The sequence below is a fragment of the Chelonia mydas genome, chromosome 3, assembly GCF_015237465.2.
Source record: "Chelonia mydas isolate rCheMyd1 chromosome 3, rCheMyd1.pri.v2, whole genome shotgun sequence".
Taxonomy (NCBI): Eukaryota; Metazoa; Chordata; order Testudines; family Cheloniidae; genus Chelonia; species Chelonia mydas.
The window spans coordinates 152592537-152613527 of record NC_057851.1 but is presented as its reverse complement, the minus strand read 5'-3'; the positions used below and the strand labels follow the sequence as shown (position 1 = coordinate 152613527).

Genomic DNA, 20991 nt, shown 5'->3' with positions numbered 1-20991 from the left:
ACTTGCCCCCAATGGTAAGTTTCACTTTAGAAACACATGTGAATCAGTATTTCACAAGCTATAATCCTCAAAGCCCACTTGAAGTAGTAAAGATTCTAAAAGAATCATTTAACCTACCTGTGAAAATGCATCTCGCCCTGGGGCAGCCATTTAAGAGTTTAGGAGAGCAGATGGAAAGCCACCCAGTTGAAATGCAGCAGGAAATCAGGAAGGCAGAATGTAATTACCACAATGTGAATCTGGCCAGAACACAGAGGTTATTCATAAAGTCCAACCATATCTAATAGCTACAAGGGATCAAAACCTTGATTTTACATCTCCAGAATAGCAGAACAGGGCCTTCTAACACAATTGTAGGAAATTGCTTTGACACTGACTGAGAAAAAGCATCATCTACTGAAATTCCACTCCCTATAGAAGAGGTGGGCAAACTTTTTGGACCAAGGGCCACATCAGGGTATGGAAATTGTATGGCAGGCCATGAATGCTCACGAAATTGGGGTTGGGGTGCGGGATGGGGTGAGGGCTCTGGCTGGGGGTGCAGGCTCTGGGGTGGGGCCAGAAATGAGGAGTGCAGGGTGCGGGAGGGGGCTCCGGGCTGGGACAGGTGGGCTGGGGTGCAGCGGGGGAGAAGGAGGGCTTCAGATGGTGGTGCAGGCTCTGGGGTGGGCTCGGGGATGATGGGTTTGGGGTGCAGGAGGGTGCTCCAGGTTGGGACCAAGGGGTTCGGAGGGCAGGAGGGAGATCAGGGCTAGGGAAGGAGGTTGGGGTACGGGGGTGTGTGGCTCAGGGGTGTGGTAGAGAGAATACGTGGGACGGGGTTTATGCGTATTTCTCATGGGACCTTGCTAGGCTAGCTTATATCTGTTTCAGAAACCAAGGCATCTGATCACATGGCAGGACATTACCAGAGCCTCCTCTCTTTTAAAACCTCACCTGAAACGAAGTGGCGAAAGGCTGTGGCTTCAGTTAGCATGTGACTTTTGGGTGGGAGGCGGGAGTGGGCAGTGTGGTCTGAAATACTCCCCCTCCGAGCATAGTGAGGAGTCCAGAGTCTCTTAATCTGTGGATACCCTTCCCTCCCCCTCTCAGTCTCCCCTAGGCTTTATCCATCACTTTACCCTGTGCCCCAACGAATGTGATTTTAGGTTGAAGGTAACTGGAGGAGGCCGCTGCCTTCCAAAGCAAGGCAGTATTGCTTCTCACTTGGAAAGAAGAAGGGTGGTAAGGCGTAAACAAGCAGTCTCTTCCTGCACCCACAACACTGCATGGTTTGAGAGTAGCAGCTGTGTTAGTCTGTATCCGCAAAAAGAAAAGGAAGACTTGTGGCACCTTAGAGACTAACAAATTTATTTGAGCATAAACTTTCGTGAGCTACAGCTCACTTCACCAGATGCATGCAGTAGGGAATACACTATCTTCACAGCACTGCTAGAGTGGGAAAACCCACAGCTCCTGCTTGGCTGGGAATAGCCAACAGCTCAGCTCAGAGGAATGCTTTAACCTTCTGTGGTGCAACATATTTGAGGAGATAAGCCTGAACCAAAATCCCATTTCTGACAAGCCAGAGTGTACATCTCAATCCTTTGGCTTGGACCCTTGCTATCTAGATTCTGAAATCCTCTGCTAGCCACTGAACATGGTAAACTTCATGTAGCTGCAATTATGGGTATAAGCCTTATTTTGTATTGTGGTAACACCTAGGGACCCTGAGCAGCTATTGTGTTAGGAGCTGTACACAGCTGGAAGTAGACAGTTCTCTCTTTATTTTGCTAGCATGTGGAGGCCACAGTCAGCAAGCCAGGTCCAGTGTAACAAACCGGGTGCAGCCACAGCACCGCAGCTGCCTAGCCACTGTGGAGATCCTGTCCCAGAGGCATTAAGAGTTGAAAATGCAATTTGCTTTCCTCATTGAGCCTCCACTGGTAAGCTTTAGTGTGCACCTTTTTGCACCATTATGTATATTTTAACACAAATGCTGTTTTGACTCCACTGTATTGCAGATCTCCCCTGAAAGTCAAGCTCTAGCTACCTGCTCGGCAATCACATACAGATGATTTTGTCTAATTCCACCCACCGATAACAGTGTGGCAAAGGGATACACAGCCCCTTTCACAGCTTCCTGCACTGCTGTAGCCTCCTGGCTTGTCAACGACACCAGCACAGACCGGGCTTACAGGTCACTGCCGGTGCAAGCAAATTTTAAGGAAATGATCTTCCGTAACCTCCTTGACGAAGATGTGCTCTTTTGGGCAAAGCATTGGTTAACCCTGCTCAGAATATTTTTCTACTTGTTCATGCAGTAACTTGAACTTCATTCCCCTTCTGTGAAGCAGAGGCCAACCAAAACAGTGCAGCAGAACAGCCTGCCTCCTTTCAGAGATACAAAGAACAGCACATAGGCAGAGATACTAGGACAGTGGGTTTTCTTGTGGGGGCGTGTGAACAAGATTTAATTAAAAAGAAAAGGAGTACTTGTGGCACCTTAGAGACTAACCAATTTATTTGAGCATAAGCTTTCGTGAGCTACAGCTCACTTCATCGGATGCATACTGTGGAGAGTGTAGAAGATCTTTTTATACACACAAAGCATGAAAAAATACCTCCCCCCACCCCACTCTCCTGCTGGTAATAGCTTATCTAAAGTGATCACTCTCCTTACAATGTGTATGATAATCAAGGTGGCCATTTCCAGCACAAATCCAGGGTTTAACAAGAACATGGGGGGGGGAGAGGAGAAAACAAGGGGAAATAGGTTACCTTGCATAATGACTTAGCCACTCCCAGTCTCTATTCAAGCCTAAGTTAATTGTATCCAATTTGCAAATGAATTCCAATTCAACAGTTAATTGTCAGCCCAGGGGACAGACCCACTCCCCATTTCCTTCAAGTTACACTTCAACCCATGCCGGGGGAGGGGGGATGCCTCTAGCTTGGAGACTGCCAGCATTCCATTACCTGCATTCCTCCCCCACCCCCTCCGGAGGGGAGTATGAGTTTTGTGTCTGACAGTCTGACATGCCAGTTCATGTTTCACATCAGGAGTTCAAAAGGGGAAGAAGAAGAAGAAGGAAAAAAATAAATTCCTCTCTTCCCTCAGCTTTTCCAGAAAGCATAAGCATCTCTACCACATCTAAGCTTTAAGCTTGTCCTTCACGGGGATCTAAAATCCAAGCTGGCTAGTGGTTTATATCTGGCCTGAATCTGCATACTGGCTTTAGGTTTCGACATAAAAACTTAAGAACCTGATCCTGCAATGCTTGCCCATGTGTAATCCTTACTCACTGAAATAATTCCATTGAAGTCAACAGGACTAGTTCCATGATTAAGGTCTGCATAGCTAAGTGTTTGCAGGATTGAATTTTAATAGTTCGTATATGGGTTCCAAGAAAGACTAGGATACTTATGCTCACTCTTTGTGAAAGGCTTCAGGATTCACTGATGAAGGACAGAGTAGAATATTATACACTGGTTTCAGAGCAGCAGCCGTGTTAGTCTGTATTCACAAAAAGAAAAGGAGTACTTGTGGCACCTTAGAGACTAACCAATTTATTTGAGCATAAGCTTTCATGAGCTACAGCTCACTTCATCGGATGCACTGTATCCCAAAGAGCATGCAAGAGCAAGTGAGAAGTAAGGGAAAGGATTAAAAGCTGTTTGAACTCAGATCTAAAGTGGAGAGTCTCAGGCAGTGATACAAGAAGGCTGACAGCTAGCACCAAGGCCTTCGCTGCAGCTTGAATGGGCTACAGCCACACATAGAGTACACATATGCCCCGATGTTTTCATTGGGGCATCTCCCAGAACATGAGCTGTCCTGATAGACCTTGTCTCAGCACGCTAGAATATACTTTGATAGTGTAAAGCATTAGGTGGTAAATGCTGTTCTTCCTTCAGAGAGGGGTGCAACTTCCTGGTGCTCTTCACCACAGAGCCAGAGGTGGGTGTGCAACAGCACTGCTTGTGTTTTAGTCTAGGTGTGTGATGTCCAAGAAATGCTACCCCTGCCTGGACTTAAGGCAACTTGTGGTGGGAGCTCCCAAGCAGGGCTCTCTCACTGTGTCTCACCTCTTTTTAAAGCTGCTTCATTCAAGGATCTCTATTCTGACCCCTATACAACTCCTGAAATGTGCCCCCCCTCCCCTTAGATCAGTGCCCCTTGTGGCTGAGAGAGCAGGGCAAGGTACTGTCTCAAAAGTGCCACCCCCAGACCCCTGGAACAGAAATGGGCTACTAGTGCAGACTGATGCAACAGCCCCCTGCAGCTCCAAGCAATCCACTTTCATAGTACACCACAGCGTCACCAACATGTGACTGCAGGAGTCTGCTCCATCATTTCCCAGCCCAGGTTTCCTCTTGTGTCTCCCACCCACACCCGCTTGGCTTCCCTCTCTAGAGCCCTGAGCAATAGTCATCCATGGCCAGGTGAGCCTGTCAGAGTAGCCAGTTTGCTCTGGATAGTCTTTACTCGGGTATTATGTTGCTTTAAGCACTGGATTTGGATTCTTGAACTCAGGCTGCTCCTTTCTACTTAGTTACAAGCCAATGCACCTAGCAGCACTAACCTGACTCCCATCTTGCAGTCCATAACGCAGGGGGAGTCAAATTCAGCCAGCAGGTCTTCCATCTGATTGTACCGCTCCCCATCCTTCACCACGTCTCCATGATAGGCAGGAACAAAGGGCTTAAGGACGTCGTTCATCAAGCGGTCCAAGCACCGCTGCTCAGATTCACAGTGCTTCTTGAGTATCCTGCCATTGGCTGCAGCCTTGAAGCTACCTGAGAGACAAAAGGCAACACAGTGCTTACTCGGGTGCAGACCCTTCACAGAGGAAAGCAGGCAGATAGTCATGAAGCCTCAAGCCCCTGCTGACATCCCCACCCAGAACAATCAAGGCATAATGAACTGCTACTGAGTGTTACATAAGAAAAGGAGTACCTGTGGCACCTTAGAGACTAACAAATTTATTTGAGCATGAGCTTTCATGAGCTATAGCTCACTTCATCTGATGCATCAGTATCAAAGGTTAACAGGATCTGACATGACAGACCTCAAGTGAGAGTCAAAGCTATATGTACTACTCTTACTACTCATTTGGGGGGACTCTATCACTCCTTTCCCGCCCCCCCCGAACCACTGCCTCTAATCATGGTAGCTTCCAGGGACTGATGAAGGAGAGTAACACCCCCGCACATGGCTAAGTGGCAGAGTTTGAACTTGGAACCTTCATCAGCCGAGCACAAACCTCTGCTGCTTGAGTGACAGGAGTAACTCCAGCATCTGGCAGCAGGCATAGCACTACACTTTACAAGCATGCCCACACTGGGATCTCCTTCATCTCCACATGATGCAATGTAGCATTTAGATCAGCCCTCCCTCAAGCCCCTGCTTCCCCAGAGACAGATTCAAGGTGAGCACTTAATGAGTGTCAGAGAGACAATTGAGGCCAACACAGCTGATTAACTGAACAATCAGGAGACTTCCCAAATCTTCATTAGTCTCACACCATGGAGGGTTCCCTTGATGACATGGCACAGCTCAACCTTCCATACCTGCATGCCCTGCTAGTTGAATCCAAGGATACTTTTTCTTGAAGGACATAACAAAGGGGGACCACTGCACCATATTTTTGATCTTCCGCCATGACTTGCTCTAAGGAAACAGAGAAAGGCATATAGTGGGTCAATTTTTTGCTGTTCATAAAGCTGGCTCAGAGAGCAAGTTTGTGGATTTTGGGGACCAGGGAAAAGAAAGACTACACTAAAGGGTGGAAGAGAAAGGGGCAAAGGGAACACTGTTCCTCACCTTTCTCTTCTGTTCCTGTGCCAGGCTGGGCTAGTAGCAAATAAGTCACTGGATCTCAATTATCAATTCACATTGGCATAAATCAAGAGCGACTCCATTGAAGTGAATGGAATTTTAGTTTTACACTGATGAAAAAAGAATCAGGCCCACTGGCTCAGGAGAGCACCCATCTGCATTATGTACAGGAGAGTCACCTGCTATCCTCTCTCTATCTCTTAAATTTCCCCTTTAGGAGAGGACAGGCTGTCAGCTCATTTCTGGGGTGCACCCTGGACAGCTCATGAGTTAGAATTCTAGGAGTCCTAGTAAGATTTTGCAGGTATGCCAGCTTTTGTCAGGCTGGCAAAACTCCACTTCAGATCCACAAGCGAGAAGCCTATTTTTGTTCCCACTGGAAGACAGCTGCTTTGGTCATTAAGTACTGAGTCCGTGAGTGTCTGATTGACGAGCCAAACCCAAGGAGTCAGCACATTTGAGAGAACAGTTCGCTTCTGACATATGGTATTTGTTGTTAGATAGATTTATTAGTATAAATACTTGTGTGAACCAAGGCGGGGCTGTACTCAAACATAGGAAAGCCTCTTTCAAAGACACAGTCTTTCCTGAAGAAAGTTGTTTTCCCTAGATTGTTCTGATGGAACACACAGCTAGTAAGAGGCAGAGATATTTCTTATCTCAATACCAGAAGGCTGTGCAAACAATCTGTGCAGGCTATATACAACAACAACAACGGAAAAATGCCTAATTGCACAAGATGAGACAACCAGTGCTTTTGTCCTGGCGTCTCGGGAGCAATTGAGTTCAGCTTGGAAGTGCACATTAAAGTTACCTTCATTTGCTCAACCTTAAAAATGCACGTAGGAGAGCAGCTAGCTGATTCCCTACAGTCTGGAGAACCAAGTTTCATTCCATATCGGTCTGAACGAGCAATCCAACATCCCCAGTCCTTAGGGCATTTACTTGGGGTGAAGTCACAGGCCAGAGCCAGGCAGCTAATATTGTAGCCAATGCATTTAGGGAGAGGGAATTGATCTGGGTACAGAAAACAGGTAAAAGTTTTTAATTTCCTAAGCCATCCTGCTGAAAGTCACCATTGTATGAGTTTGGGACCACTGCACACATCAAGGTTGCTAAGAGCAGCTGTATGAAGTCTTAGCAACAGAGAAACACAGATGTGGGGTGGCCACTTATCTGAAGCTCTGAACTCAGTTTTGAGACAGCAGGTTCTCTTACTATCTTGGTGTGATTTTATAGAGTGCAGGGCCATTGGCATTAGAAGTATTAACATTAAACCACGAGAAGCATGCACTAGATTATACCATTTAAGCATGGACCCAAGGAAGGGGGAGTGTGAATCTGCTTTGCCTCCAGGGGTAGCCATATGCAAGAGAGAACAGGCTGCATCAGATTTTAGACTGACCTTACAAAGGGAGTAAGGGTGAGGTAGGGCCAGGTACCCTTAGAATCACAGAATCATAGACTTTAAGGTCAGAAGGTACCATTATGATTGTCTAGTCTGACCTCCTGCACAATGCAGGCCACAGAATCTCTCCCACCCACTCCTGTAACAAACCCCTAACCTATGTCTGAGCTATTGAAGTCCTCAAATCGTGGTTTAAAGACTTCAAGGTGCAGAGAATCCTCCAGCAATTGACGTGTACCCCACGCTGCAGAGGAAGGCGAAAAACCCCCAGGGCCTCTTCCAATCTGCCCTGGAGGAAAATTCCTTCCCGACCCCAAATATGGCGATCAGCTAAACCCTGAGCGTGTGGGCAAGACTCACCAGCCACACACCCAGGAAAGAATTCTCTGTAGTAACTCAGATCCCAGCCCATCTCACATCCCAACACAGGCAATTGGGCATATTTACCACTAATAGTCAAAGTTCAATTAATTGCCAAAACTAGGCTATCCCATCATACCATCCCCTCTATAAACTTATCAAGCTTAGTCTTGAAGCCACCACTGCTTCCCTTGGAAGGCTGTTTCAGAACTTCACTCTGATGGTTAGAAACCTTCGTCTAATTTCAAGTCTAAACTTCCTGATGGCCAGTTTATATACGTTTGTTCTTGTGTCCACATTGGTACTGAGCTTAAATAATTCCTCTCCCTCCCTGGTATTTATCCCTCTGATATATTTATAGAGAGCAATCCTATCTCCCCTCAGCCTTCTTTCGGTTAAGCTAAACAAGCCAAGCTCTTTGAGTGTCCCTTGTGGGACACAGTGAGAGAGCAGTCCCTGCACTCCATGGGATGTCAGGCTCTTGAATGGGATGCACAATGGAGGGAGGGGACAGGGAGGATCTGGGTGTACCATCTCTCCTGCCAGAGTGCATGGATTGGTCACTCACCCCTCCAAGTAGTTATTGGGGAATCAGGGGTGTCAGTCTGGTCCTGGGCTTGTTTATAAACCAAACGTTTGTCAAGGAAGCTTCCAAACCATTCAGATCACCAGGGTCCTCTGTCTCTTTTGCACTTTGCTGTTCAGGATTTAATTATTCAAGCTGCAACTTTGTCAGGTTGGATCAAGAATGCAGAAGGCAGCTCCCTACTTGACATGTGGATGAATGCTTTCTTTCCAAGTAAAATGCCAGAAGTTGTGTGCTTTGGCTGTTCTTTGTTCTCTCTTGGCAGAGTGTACAGGGGCTTTCCCCCTCCTTTTGTTTTCAAAATAGTAACATTGAGTTCTGATTGTCACTGATTGATTGATTGATTGATTTAAAAAAGGACTCCAGTCTGCAAGTTAGGCTTCAGATCAATGCGACCCAACTTGTCTAAAATAAAAGGGGGAATCCTCCCACCAAGGCAGAAACATAAGTCACTCAGTCCCAGGATACAAGCCAAGGCAATGATTGTTCTCGAGCCAAGATTTTGTTTTTTGGTGGTTAGAGGTTTATAGCAAAAGCCTTGATGGATTTCAAAGCATGAGCTAAACGATGCCAAGTGACTCCTGGAGTATCCCACTGCCTTCCCCAGCAGAGGCTTTGAGAGATATCCAGATAAGTCTTGCTCTGTCAATTCTGTCTGATTTCTTCCCTTACACCAGAACAGAAGGCCTTATTGGCAAAGAAAATAGAGTTCTCACAACTCTGGGATGGGCTAAACCCCTGCCCCTGGCAACTGTTTAACCTGTTGTGCTAACTAGAGGGCACTGAACCGACAGAGTGCACTTTCTATTCAGTTAAGCAAGATAGGGACCTAATGGCCAGCTGAACCAGGGTCCAGTGTTGCCTGTCCTCAGCATGTCTACAAAGCACAGCACATTCCCGCTACTTTACATCCCCAGGAAATGGTTCAGATGCAAATCTAGGACAGGTGTTTGCAATCCACACTTAAGTGCACAACCTGTTTTTAGAGTTACTGCTTTTCCAGCAGGCTTGCACATATTAAACAGTACCTCAAGCCCTGCCAAGCAGTCAGACCCTTCATCCAACCAAGGAGGTGCCACGATGGGGGGAAGAACCTAAAGTGTAACTGAGTGGCCTTGTATTTCAGGGGCGGAGATGTTTACTTGGAACGGCTACGCAGAGGATTTTGAGTACAGTGGCAGTGTTTGTATCAAACTGCAGAAGTCAGCTCTTGTTAAATTCAAATGACCTTGGTGAAGCAGGAGTATACTTGTGTGCCTATTGTTAGGATATAGATATTCAGGCCTGTCTGTAAAGGCCTATACTCTTAAGAATTTAGGTGTATTCTTATCACTTAGCTAGTTACAGAGGTATAAAAGAAAGAATCAAAATCACTGTCTGCTGGTGTAAGGGCCTTCTCTTACTGTGACAGTCTGAGGCCCTGTTCTTAGGCTAAGATCTCTGGCTAAGCAGCAGAGGCAGCCATAAGCTGGGAAGCGACCGGTCACATCCTCACATTCCAAACTAGTCACATTGAAATAAGGCAATCTGGGGCTGTTGGAAAGGTGATTCGATCTATCACCTCCAGAGAAAGGCAAGAGCCTAGAGGATATAAAAGGAAGTTTAGTTGGATAGTTTTCTGTTTGGTAAGAACTCACTTATCAATAGACACAGCTGGGAAACCCTTATGTCTTTATAGATGTAGTTGTGAAATCCTCACTTCTGTATTGTTTTGTCATTATAGTTCCCACTTTGCTATTGTTTATTTGCATGGTCTCTGTCTGGTTCTGTGATTGTTTCTGTCTGCTGTATAATTCATTTTGCTGGGTGTAAACTAATTAAGGTGGTGGGATATAATTGGTTAAATAATCATGTTACAATACGTTAGAATTGGTTAGTTAAATTTCAGTAAAATGATAGGTTTAGGTAAAGCTAAGCAGAACTCAAGTTTTACTATATAGTCTGCAGTTAATCAGGAAGCAAGGGGGAAATGGGAACGGAATGGGGTGGGAAAATTGGAATCATGTTTTGCTGGGGGGGGAATGGAAACAGGAACACAGGTAAGGCTCTGTGGTGTCAGAGCTGGGAAGGGGAACACTAAGGAAGGAAACTGGAATCATGCTTGCTGGAAGTTCACCCCAATAAACATCGAATTGTTTACACCTTTAGACTTTGGGTATTGTTGCTCTCTGTTCACGTGAGAAGGACCAGGGAAGTAAGCGGGTGAAGGAATAAGCCCCCGAACATCTATGACTTGCTAGAGTTTTCTATGGGGATATTTGGAAAATTTCAGGCCATGATTTGCAGCGTTTCTGGTGTGTGGAAATAAGCAGCCTGTTATAGGTTCAGCCTATCAAATACCATGTGACGTAACCAATGTCACAGTCAACCCCACTACTCAGGAGCCATTTCTACCTGGTTTCTCAGGCAGAAATTCACTTGAGGTCTCCCACTAGTGACAAGGGCAGTGTAAGAACCTATACAGAGTAGAATAGAAAGGTGAAGTGACTTGTCAAGTCCCCAAAAGAACTAAGAGCTAGAAGGTGAACTCAGGAGTTCCTAGCTCCCAGTCCTGTGCTCGGACCCCTAGAGCAACCTCTTTAGTTTACATCCTTAATAAGTCTTTGCATTCTGCTATCAGGTTGGTGCTGGTTCTCCCTCATCTTCCTCAGGTATTTTCCAAACACCATACATTAGCCCACCGTGCCTCTCTCTTGGTGGATAGTTCTACCAAGGAATAGTCATTTGGATCCAACACTGGTGTTTCAAGCATATCCTCAAGACTAGAGAAGACAGGGTGTGCTTAGTCTCTGCCCCTGCAATTCCTTTGGGAGCCATCTTTATTTTACATTTGGCCTGTGATAAGAACTTCCCAGCTTTACAAGGAAAAGTTTGCTTCACCAATAGAGATCTCTTGTGCCATCAGCCCAAGTCCTACAGTGTATTATTCGCAGCCCAGGATGCCAGAGCAGTTTGTTTTGCTGGCTAGCTCACACAGAGCTCATTTGATTGGTTAGGTGAAAAACAAGTGTTTGGCTTCTCTGTTACTGTAGTGGTTAACAAGTAAGAATTTTTGCCAGGGACAACTGCCCTACTGAACTGGGGAGCTGCCTGACACTTCTGTCCACTGTAAAATGAGATCTAACATCTCCTGGAGGAGACACGGATTATTTTACTCTGTCAAGATTCACTGTGACCACAAACCTTTCCATGGCCCCAGAAACCACAAACTTTCCCACTCGGGGGGTTACTCTCCCAGCCCACTCTTCACCCCACAGCTTTCCCCTTCCCTATTCCAATCTCCCACATGGCTCCAGGCTTCTCTGCCTAGGTACACAGCGTCCTCATCCAAAACACATCCTGACACAAGGGGGGCTCCAGGCCCTTGGGGTGCCCAAGCATTCCCCCCAACACACACACACACACACTCCTGCTGGCACCCGCGAATGGGAACACAGCAGTCCAGGCAACAAGGTTTTTTAAACAGGCCCTTTGGTGAGGCGTTCCGTGGAAGAGCATCACCTCCAAGCTTTAACGTAACTGTTTGTTTGTACTTCAAGAAGTTATTCTGAGCTAGGTATAAGATCAAGCCTACAGTTACCTGTGTAGGTCAGACTGCATATGTAGTTACTAGGGAAGTGTTACTTGCAGGTAGTTGCACAGATATTCAGAGTAAATTATTCTTTGGACCACCGGGAACCGGCCTATTTGGAAGACTCATGTGGTGTTATAGCGTAGTGAAGTGTCAGTTGGTCCACAAGATGGTGGTTTTGGTGAAGTTATGCATGAGTCTGACCATTTCAGGAAGGCTTGTATGCACTGCAGTCAATGACACTATGCATGGTTAAAATGAAGCACATGTTTAAGTTCTTTGCATGATCGGGGTCTATGACATGCACAGCAATGCTGCATGTATGGTGTCCTTAGGTGAGGTTTGGAAGAGCCAGTTCTCCACTTAACGGTGCAAGGGTTAATTTAATATAACTTTGCAGCACCACTAGAGAGTGCATAAGTGGGGCAGCTAGGGAAGGTGTTATAAATGTAGTGTTCTCTCGGTGCATCTAATCTGTTTTAACAGCAGCAGCAAATGCAGCGGGATTAGCTATTTTGTGCTAAACTATTCAGCAGTGATGAAAAAATATTCAGTGAAGAGCCCCCTGGGGCAGGCTAAGACACTTATGTGGCAGTGAGGCTAAATATTACAGCTATAGAAGTAAACTCTCTAGACTTACTTCTGCAAGAACTCTAAGTAGCTGCAGATTCACTACATCTTCCTCTGTCCCAATAAGGGAGTAGCTACTGACTAACTTTCGTCTGCGCATCTTTGGATGCTAGTTTGGGGCCAGTCCGGCTAAGAGCCCTAGATGGGGAGGAGAGGCAGCTCAATGCCTTGCAGGGTCAGACGTTTAATTCTAGTGCTCCCTTTTGGCATATGGGGGAGGAAGGTAGAGAAAACACTGTTTTATCTACTGTGTTTACCTTACTTATCGGAGGCTGAGACAGGCTGTGGGTTTCCCCTATCTGTCAACAGAGCTTGTATGGAAAAACCAGACAAGAACTTAGTGCCAACCCAGAAGTTTAGAGGAAATATTTTGTTTCATTAAAATAAACAAAATGTGGCTGATGAGATTGAGGTTTGCTGTATATTTGCACTATCGCAGATGGCTCTCTTTTAAACAGGTGGGGCATGACTGGTCAAAGGAGTTGCACCTTCTGAGACCTTCCTTCCCTCTCCCTTTCCTGGTACAGATTTTGAAGGGGTTTAATTGATATTATTTCCCTTACAGATTGCTTTGTGAGTGACTTCCCCTTACTCCGTACTGAGCCAGAGATCTGTGGCAACCAGGTTAATTAGCTGCAATTATGGCATCCAACAGTTTTATAGGGCCAATTGTTCCTGCAAATTGCTTGAGTCAGGCTTGTACTGAATTATTTCTTTATTGTTATTTAATACGAGCACATTATGTTAGCCAAGACTGAAGTCTACCTCAGGCTTGGAAGAGGATGAGCGTCCTGGGGCACCTTCAGTCAGTGATTACTCTGTATCCTAAAAACAACGTCACTCCAGTTAGAACTTGAAAGAGTCTGGAGTCAGAACAGACTGAGGGAGATGTCAAGAGGCAGTCTTTAGAGGAGGCTGTGATCCACAGTCCAATGCAGTGGTGCTGAGCAGCTGCTGTTTCCACTCACTTCATTGGAGCTATAGATGCTCAGCTCTTCTGAAAAGTCAGGCCCTAATTATATTGCATTCATATTGGAAAGAGTGAATGGATAAGGGGAGTCAAGGGCAGAGGCAGGGATAGAACCCAGGTTCCTAACTCCACTTCCAGACACTCCCTCCCCATTTAGGATTTGACAGTTTACCCTCTACGTTTTCATTTTCACAAGTAGACACGGCAGGAGGGTGTGAACTTGAGTAACTTCTAAACTTGAGTAACTTCTAAAATCCATGCAAGAAACTGGTACTGAGTTTTACGTTTGCTGGGCAAGCAAGCTAACTAGTTCCTAGACAGAGCTTGGCAAACATATGAACAGGATTACATACAGTCGTGCTGCCCGCCAGAGCAGAGGCCTGGACTCAGTGATCCAGGAGGCCCCTTCCAGTCCTACGACCCTGTGTGCGGCACGTTCACAGTCAACAATCCCCAGCATTTATTGAAAAACTGTCCATGGCCACCCATGCATTTAATGAAGTCCTTAAAATGACCACTGCAAGCCATTCACTTCTCGTGCAATGCTTGAAAGACTGCAGTGTCTGCAAAACCTGCCGAGAACTTTGTCCCCTGCACTCCCTTCACCCACCCCCACCACCCTCCCAGTCCCTTAGGCTTGCTCGGAGTCACAGGGTGCAATGTTCAAAATACCTTCAAGGGATTGGTGCACACCTGCAGTGCAGCAAGTCTCTCTGCCCCATAGACTTAAAGTGAAAGCTCTAGCCACAGGGGTTGCTTGGTTGCACTGTGACAAGTCACACAAAGTTCAGTGTCTTTCAGCAGAACCTGGGAGTGCTTTTGGGGCAGGTGGGGAGCGGGGAGAGGAGGGTTCAGTTAACCACATTTCAGGTTTAAAGGTTAGCAATTTACTTCCAGAACCTATTGTCTTGTCTCACAGTAGAGAAAGGCAGATTTTGCACAACACTCAGCAGAGTACTAAAAAAAGGAGAGAGTGTTTGCCCACAATGTTCACTGTATGTCAGCCTGTTCTGAGGCCATGGTACATGCAGCCAAGGGGAAAAGAGGCCATTTAGTTTTCCATGTTTAAAAGAATGAATGTGTTTTCTTTCAGTCTTTAAAAAGTAGTTAAGGTTTCCCTAGTGATGATTGTTTCCCTTCAAGAGGGAAAACCTTGTACCTCCTGAAGCGATAAGAAGGACAGCTTTATTCATTGTATAAGATGCTGATGTGCCGATTGCCACAGCACAACCTGTATGCAAGCCCGGGCAGGCAGATGCTTCCGGCTGAATAGCTCATTTCTGCAACCAAGTTTGCAAACCTGTCTTCAGAGCACTGGAATGTTCTGGCACACCAGTGAGCAAAACAGTGCTGATCTAAAGAGACTTTAAATAGAAGACCCGAAGGAACCTGTAACAGAGCTCAATTGTGCTCCGTCCTTTCAGAGTGGAGAATTTGCTATTCCTTCTTCCCAATCGCGGGGAAAGAAGAGAGACAGTGATCTTATGACTTCTCTGGTTCCATCATCAGACCATTCCTACTCTCCATCGGCTTCCATATTGGACATCCAGTTGGACCAATCAGCAACTTTGCTGTCCCCTGCCACTGTGAGAGCCACAAAAAGAGCCAACACCATCACCTCACTGGAAAAGAAAAGGCAATGAACTGCCCTTGAGATCTTCAGCAGTTGACACTCCATATTATACCCATTGTCCCGCATCTAGGAACCCCCCATTCCTGTGTCTCTTGCTGGTATAGATGCACTGGCTTGAGACGGGTTTATTTGTTAGAGCACTAGCTCTAACATAATGGACATAATAACATAAGGGAAAGGCTTTGGATCTTTTTTTTGTCTAGTCAAATAGGCATTTAATTTATGCATATGAGGGATTCAACCTCAGCAGTTCCTTCAAAATCTGGTCCTAAGCAAATGCCAGTCTGGTTCTTACACTGCAAGCATCACTATGGTATATGCAAAGCAAAGATACTCTTATGACTAGTGCCCAATTTTGCACAAAGGATGGTCAGTGGTTAAGGCATTGGCCTGGGACTCTGGAAACCCAGGTTCAAATCGCTGTTCCACCGCAGACTCCCTGTATGACCTTGGACAAGTCACCCTACGCCTCAGTTCCCCCTCTGTAACAGGGAGATGATAGCGGAGCCCGACCTTACAGGGTTGATGTGGGGACAAATACATTAAAGATTGCGAAGTGATCAGATACTATGGTACAGTACCTAGGATAGATCTCACCACATCTCCCAGAGAGTCCATCATCACACACAGAGACTTGGTACTGCATGGATATGGTAGTGTGTGTATTATTTCTGTGAAGTTAGACACTATGCTTTCAGAATCAGTATAATTCTACATAACAAGGGCTTGTTCACCCTGTCAAGCTGTCCTACAGGGCCAATGAGCTTGAGTACCAACCTTAGAGCAGCCTGTTAAGAGCCAGGACACAAACCCCAAATTGGTTATGAGTTCTATACTTAGATTTTTCCAACCAATCATCAAATGTAAACTCCTCAGGCACTATAACAGCCTTAAAATGGAGTCACAGACAGTCCCCTTGGGAACTATGATCTGTCTCGCCACCCAGGTGAGTCTGCTTTTGTGATAAATGGTCCCTTACACCACTAATCACAGCAATATTTAGGTTACTTCCAGTGCCAAAGGATCAGTCACTTACCCTAGGTCAATTGCACCTTAGATCTCACACCAAAGACACTTCTAGGCAATACAGATTTATTAATAGGAAAAAGAAACAAGCAAGTTATTTACAAGGTTAAAGCAGGTAAACATACATACACAAATGAGTTACAATCTTAAATATCCAAAGTAATAGAAGTGTCTATGCTAAGCAAGCTCTATGTGGCTAAGCACTAGGGATCTTTTGCTTATGCCTAGTAATCCTGGCCCCCCAGAGTCCAAGCAGCATAAAGATACAGCTCATCCTTGCTAGGTGTTTTTATTCCCTTCCCCCTTCTGCACTGAGCTGCAAACGCAGCGGATGGGAGGAATTCACTTGCAAGACTCAGCTTCATGGGGGTGGGGACGAGGGCAGTAGAGTAAACAACTAGTCTTTTATCCTCTAATATTCCACTCTAGTTAGTCTGGTGTCGATAGGCCTTCCTTGTCAGGCAGGACATCACACCATCTATTGGAGACCAGCTTTTCACACTAACTAATGTCTCCCTCCTGTCTGGTGATTTACACCGTTACAAAGGCTTATAATGCAAATGCTCAGATATTACTTTACAATCTGGGATACAGATGTCTAAGAGAGATTAATGCAGCAGCAACTCACAAGTATTCAATGAAGTCCAAACATATTCTGATCATTCTAATATCTGTTTGAACAATGCTAACACATAGGTGAGCCAGACTGATTTCATCTATGGATTTGTCAGTGTTCAACTGAGGCATGGAGATCTTGACGTGATCTAGCACCTGATCTCCCAGCATCACAACCCCAACACAAAAATGGCATAGGAAGGGGTGTCACCGAGGCTCCTGAATACACCTCAGGGTCCCCCTATCCTTGACAACGCAGCAGTAACTAAATTTTCTTTTCCCTTCATATGGATGATCTCCCTGTCAAACTCCTGTAGAACTAGACTCCAGCATAATAGTCTCAAATTGGTCCCTTTGGCTCAGTGCAACCATATTAGCCGTGAGTGGCCCATTAGAACCTTACATTTTCTATTATACAGAGAAGGCTTAAGTTGCATAATAGCCCAAACTATGGCATAGCACCCCACTTGATGACAGCACAGTTCTGTTCAGTGCGGGAGGGGGGTTAGTTTTTTACTCAAGGCAATGAGATGCCTCTTCCCCCCACCCCATCCTACATTAGCACTGCACCTAACCCAATCTTAGAAGCATCAGTTCACAACACAAAGGGTTTGCTGAAATCAAGGCTGACCAAAACTGGCTCTTTAAGGACATAAAAGAGGCTTTGTCTAAAGCCCTTTTCACAGGCCCGGCTTCCCCTTTCTTTAAGGTCTGTTATGGAGGCCAGAACATCACTAAACCCCTTTACAAACCTTCGGCAACAGTTGGCCAGATTGATAAAGGATTAGACTTGCTTCTTGGTTTGTGGGGCAGGCCAATTCCAAATGGCTTCTGATTTAAAGGATCAGGGCAAACAAACCCACTGCCCACCCTGTGCCCTAAATAAAGATAGCCCCCTTCTTGCATGACCTTGGCTTCTTGCATTATCTCAGACACCTTGACAGTGAGGTTGGCTTCTCTAAGCCTCTATAATTCAATTCCTGCATGGTTCTGATGGTCTTGCCTAGAGTCATTAACAAAAAGCCAATTCGTCTACACAGGCCATGCCAAAGGTCTGTAAACCCTGCAGCTTCTTACTGACAAACCTCTGTAAGGTAACCCCTGCATAAATTAACCCAAAAGGCATAATCTTAAACTCATATAAGCCAGATTCCTCTATGAAAGCGGATTTTTCTGGTGCATCAGCATATAAGGTCATTTGCCTATATAAAGTATTCAAATCCAGAGTACTTATAAATTTTCACCCCCACAATACATCTAGTAAATCCTCTATCCAGAAGGATAAGGGGTAAGGACGGCTGGGTGATGATATTCACCCATCTAAAATCGACAGAAAATCTCACGATTGTATCCCTTTTTAGGTGCCATCATAATAGGAGATGCCCAGGGGCTTTCTGATTTAGAGATCACTCATGTCTAGCATGCTCTCCACTTCCTCCTGAATTTTTCTTTGCATTTCACCTTTAGCATGGTCTGCTCTGCTAGGAGCAGGGTGCGGCCCATTAGTTTTAATGGAATGCACTATTTTGTTAGTTAAACCTGGTCAGTTGGAAAATACCTGCCTGTGGTATTTCAGGAGGGCCAACATTTCCTGCTTTTGGGTTGGGGTCAAACCCTTCCAAATCTCGATGCTCTAAGGAAGAGATTTGCTCTGGACTCTCCCTGACCAAATCAATTAAAGGGGCAGTAAATGTTTCCTCATCAGCACAACAAATCATATTCACCACCATCTCTTTCTTATATGGTAAGATTTCAGTCATTTGACATGTACTATCTGCACAGCTCCCACCCACACCAGGGGGTGTCGTTACATCCTAAGTGATCTCATTCTCTCTATCACCTCAAAAGGTCCTTCCCAACAATTGTGCATCTTGTTTTTCATCACTAAAATCAACACTAGCACCAAGGCACACATATCGAAAGACCTTTCTCCAGCATGCCTGGCAGACCAAGCTTTCCGAGACACCTGACTCAATTCAAGGTGCTGATGCACTAAGTCTATTGAAGCTCTTACGCTCTCTTTAAAACAAGTGACATGCTCCCCTCCATTAAGGTGTCCCCTCACCTGTCTCCCATAAAGGAGGTCAAAGGGGGCAAACCCTGTAAACTCTTTGGGTACACTCCTGTATGCAAATAACAAATAAGGGAGTGACATATTCCACTCATTCTCTTCCCAGGTAACAAACATCTTCAGCATAGACTTCAATGTCCCATTGAATCTTTCTACCAGACTGTTAATCTCTGGATGATAGATGGTGGCCTTTATATGCCTCGCTCCACACAACTCCCATAACTTTTTGAAAACTACAGACATGAAATTTACACCACGGTCGGATAAGGTTTCCTGCTAAAAACAGTGATTAGGGCAGTAGCCATAGCTTCAGCTTCTGTATTAGCTAGTGCTGTGGATTCAGGGTAGCTAGTGTCCACCACAACCAGTATATATTTCTTTCCATTCCTAAAAGGATTGGGTAGTGGTCCCATGATAACTAGAGACACTCTGGCAAACACCTCCTTAAGGATGGACAAAGTTTGCAAAGGTGCCTTGCAGGGTCCCTTTAACCTCTTATGCTTCTGACATAAGAAGATTCTAACCCTTTTTTACTGTCTCAAACACATGAGGCCAAGAGAAATTCTGTTGGAGCCTATCACAGGTTCTTTCCACTCCTAAGTGTCAGGCAAAGGGCAATCACTTGGAGCTGAGATCAAGTCTAGTAACTGTTCCTAAGATCAAGTGTAAGTAGTCTCTTGGCCTATCCAAGACTGTGATCAAGTGCCGTGTTTTTGGTCTTTTGGCCTCGAAATGAAAACCTTGTCTGTTTCTCTTGGACCTTGAAGTGGGAAAAAAAAAAAAAAAAGACTCGCCTTCATGCTGGGGCAGGGGTCTTTTGTCTTCTTCAGTGTTCAACTCTACTCAGTCCGGTATCGATGAGCCTTCCCGGCCAGGCAGGACATAACACGGCCTGTTGGAGACCAGCGTTTCACACTAATTCATGTCTCTCTCCTGTCTGGTGATTTACACCGTTACAAAGGTTTACAGTGCAAATGCTCAAATAGTACTTTACAATATGGGATAGTGGTGTTATCAGTGAGATTAATGCAGCAACTCACAGATATTCAGCAGAGGCTACACACAATTTTATGATTGTAATATCTATTTTAACAGGGCTAAGGTGAACCAGACTGTTTTCAGCGATGTATTTGTCAGTGCTCAGCTGAGACATGGGGACCTTGGCATGAGCTGGCACCTGGTCTGCCAGTGTCACACAAGATACAAGCCGCTCCCTTTAACCTCAGTGGGAGCAGTCTCCATCTGGAGGAGGAGGAACAGCCTCTCCATGAGCCCACCCTCCCAGATCTTTACTCCTAACACAGCACCGTGCTCTGCCTTCTTAGCTATTCCTGCTGACCTATGAAGGCTGCTGCAGTAGCCCTGAAGCTATTTGTGGAATCCAGTAACATCTGTTTAGATCACTTAAAAATATTCCAGCATATTGGGGGATGGCAGCATGCAAGACAGCTAGACTCTTTCTTCATGCCTCCCATGCAGGAGAGAAGAAAACAGGCTGAAAAAAATGCAGCCATGAGAGGATGAGTTCTCTGGTATAACTATAGATTAGAAGGAGATATAGCAGTTGAGGGAACAGGCAGAGTATATACATTATCCTCAGCATTTCTGTTACTGCGTGTTTACAGTCCAAGCCTCTGCTTCCTCGCTGTAAAATGAGAACAACGATGCTTCCCTCATTTACAAAGCACTTTGAGTACGTCAACACAGCATTTTGGAACCCCTCGGAGCAAGCCCTTAGGCCGGCCCGGGTTGACAGGCTTGTGCTAGCGCGCTAAAAATAGCTGTGCGGCCAGCACTTTGAAGCTGGGGCTCGGCCTCGGAAGGCCACCCCACTCCGCTGGCTTCAGCGCCTGCACTGCAGCCCAAGCCGCAACTTCACAGTGCTGTCTGCACAGCTATTATTAGAGTGGTAGCGTGAGCCCCGCTAGCCCAAGTCTGTCAGCCCGGGCTTGACAGGCTCACTCCCATGGGTTCCAAATGCCGTGTAGACGTGCCCTTTGAGATCCATGGATGGAAAGCATCATGGGAGGGCTAGATATGATTGAATTTTACAGACAACAAGTCTCAATCTTAGGTTTTTCATACTATAGTGATAAAGCCTCAATACGTCCCCATTTCATAGTAGGAGAAACAGAAGCAGAGAAGTTATTTACCCAGGACTTTACAGAAAGTTGAGGGTAAAGCTGGGATTAGAACTCAGAATTTACTGAGCCACAGACCCATGAGTACATCTCCATTATATATTTCCTCCCGAGAGAGCCCTTTCTTTAAAGTAACAGCTGAAAACTTCCTAATATGGA

General features: G+C 45.6%; 1 protein-coding gene across 2 annotated transcripts in view; it reads right to left on the bottom strand.

The window, feature by feature from the left end:
• The window catches only part of ITPKB (inositol-trisphosphate 3-kinase B), a 108542-nt gene that overhangs the window by 19798 nt on the left and 67753 nt on the right, over positions 1-20991 (bottom strand). For both annotated transcript variants that reach the window (XM_007071758.4, XM_043543557.1), the window contains 2 exons: positions 5554-5653; positions 4566-4779 (listed from right to left, as the gene is read on the bottom strand). In XM_007071758.4, the coding sequence (XP_007071820.2) occupies positions 4566-4779; positions 5554-5653 (314 nt within the window). The remainder of the gene's footprint in view (positions 1-4565; positions 4780-5553; positions 5654-20991) is intronic.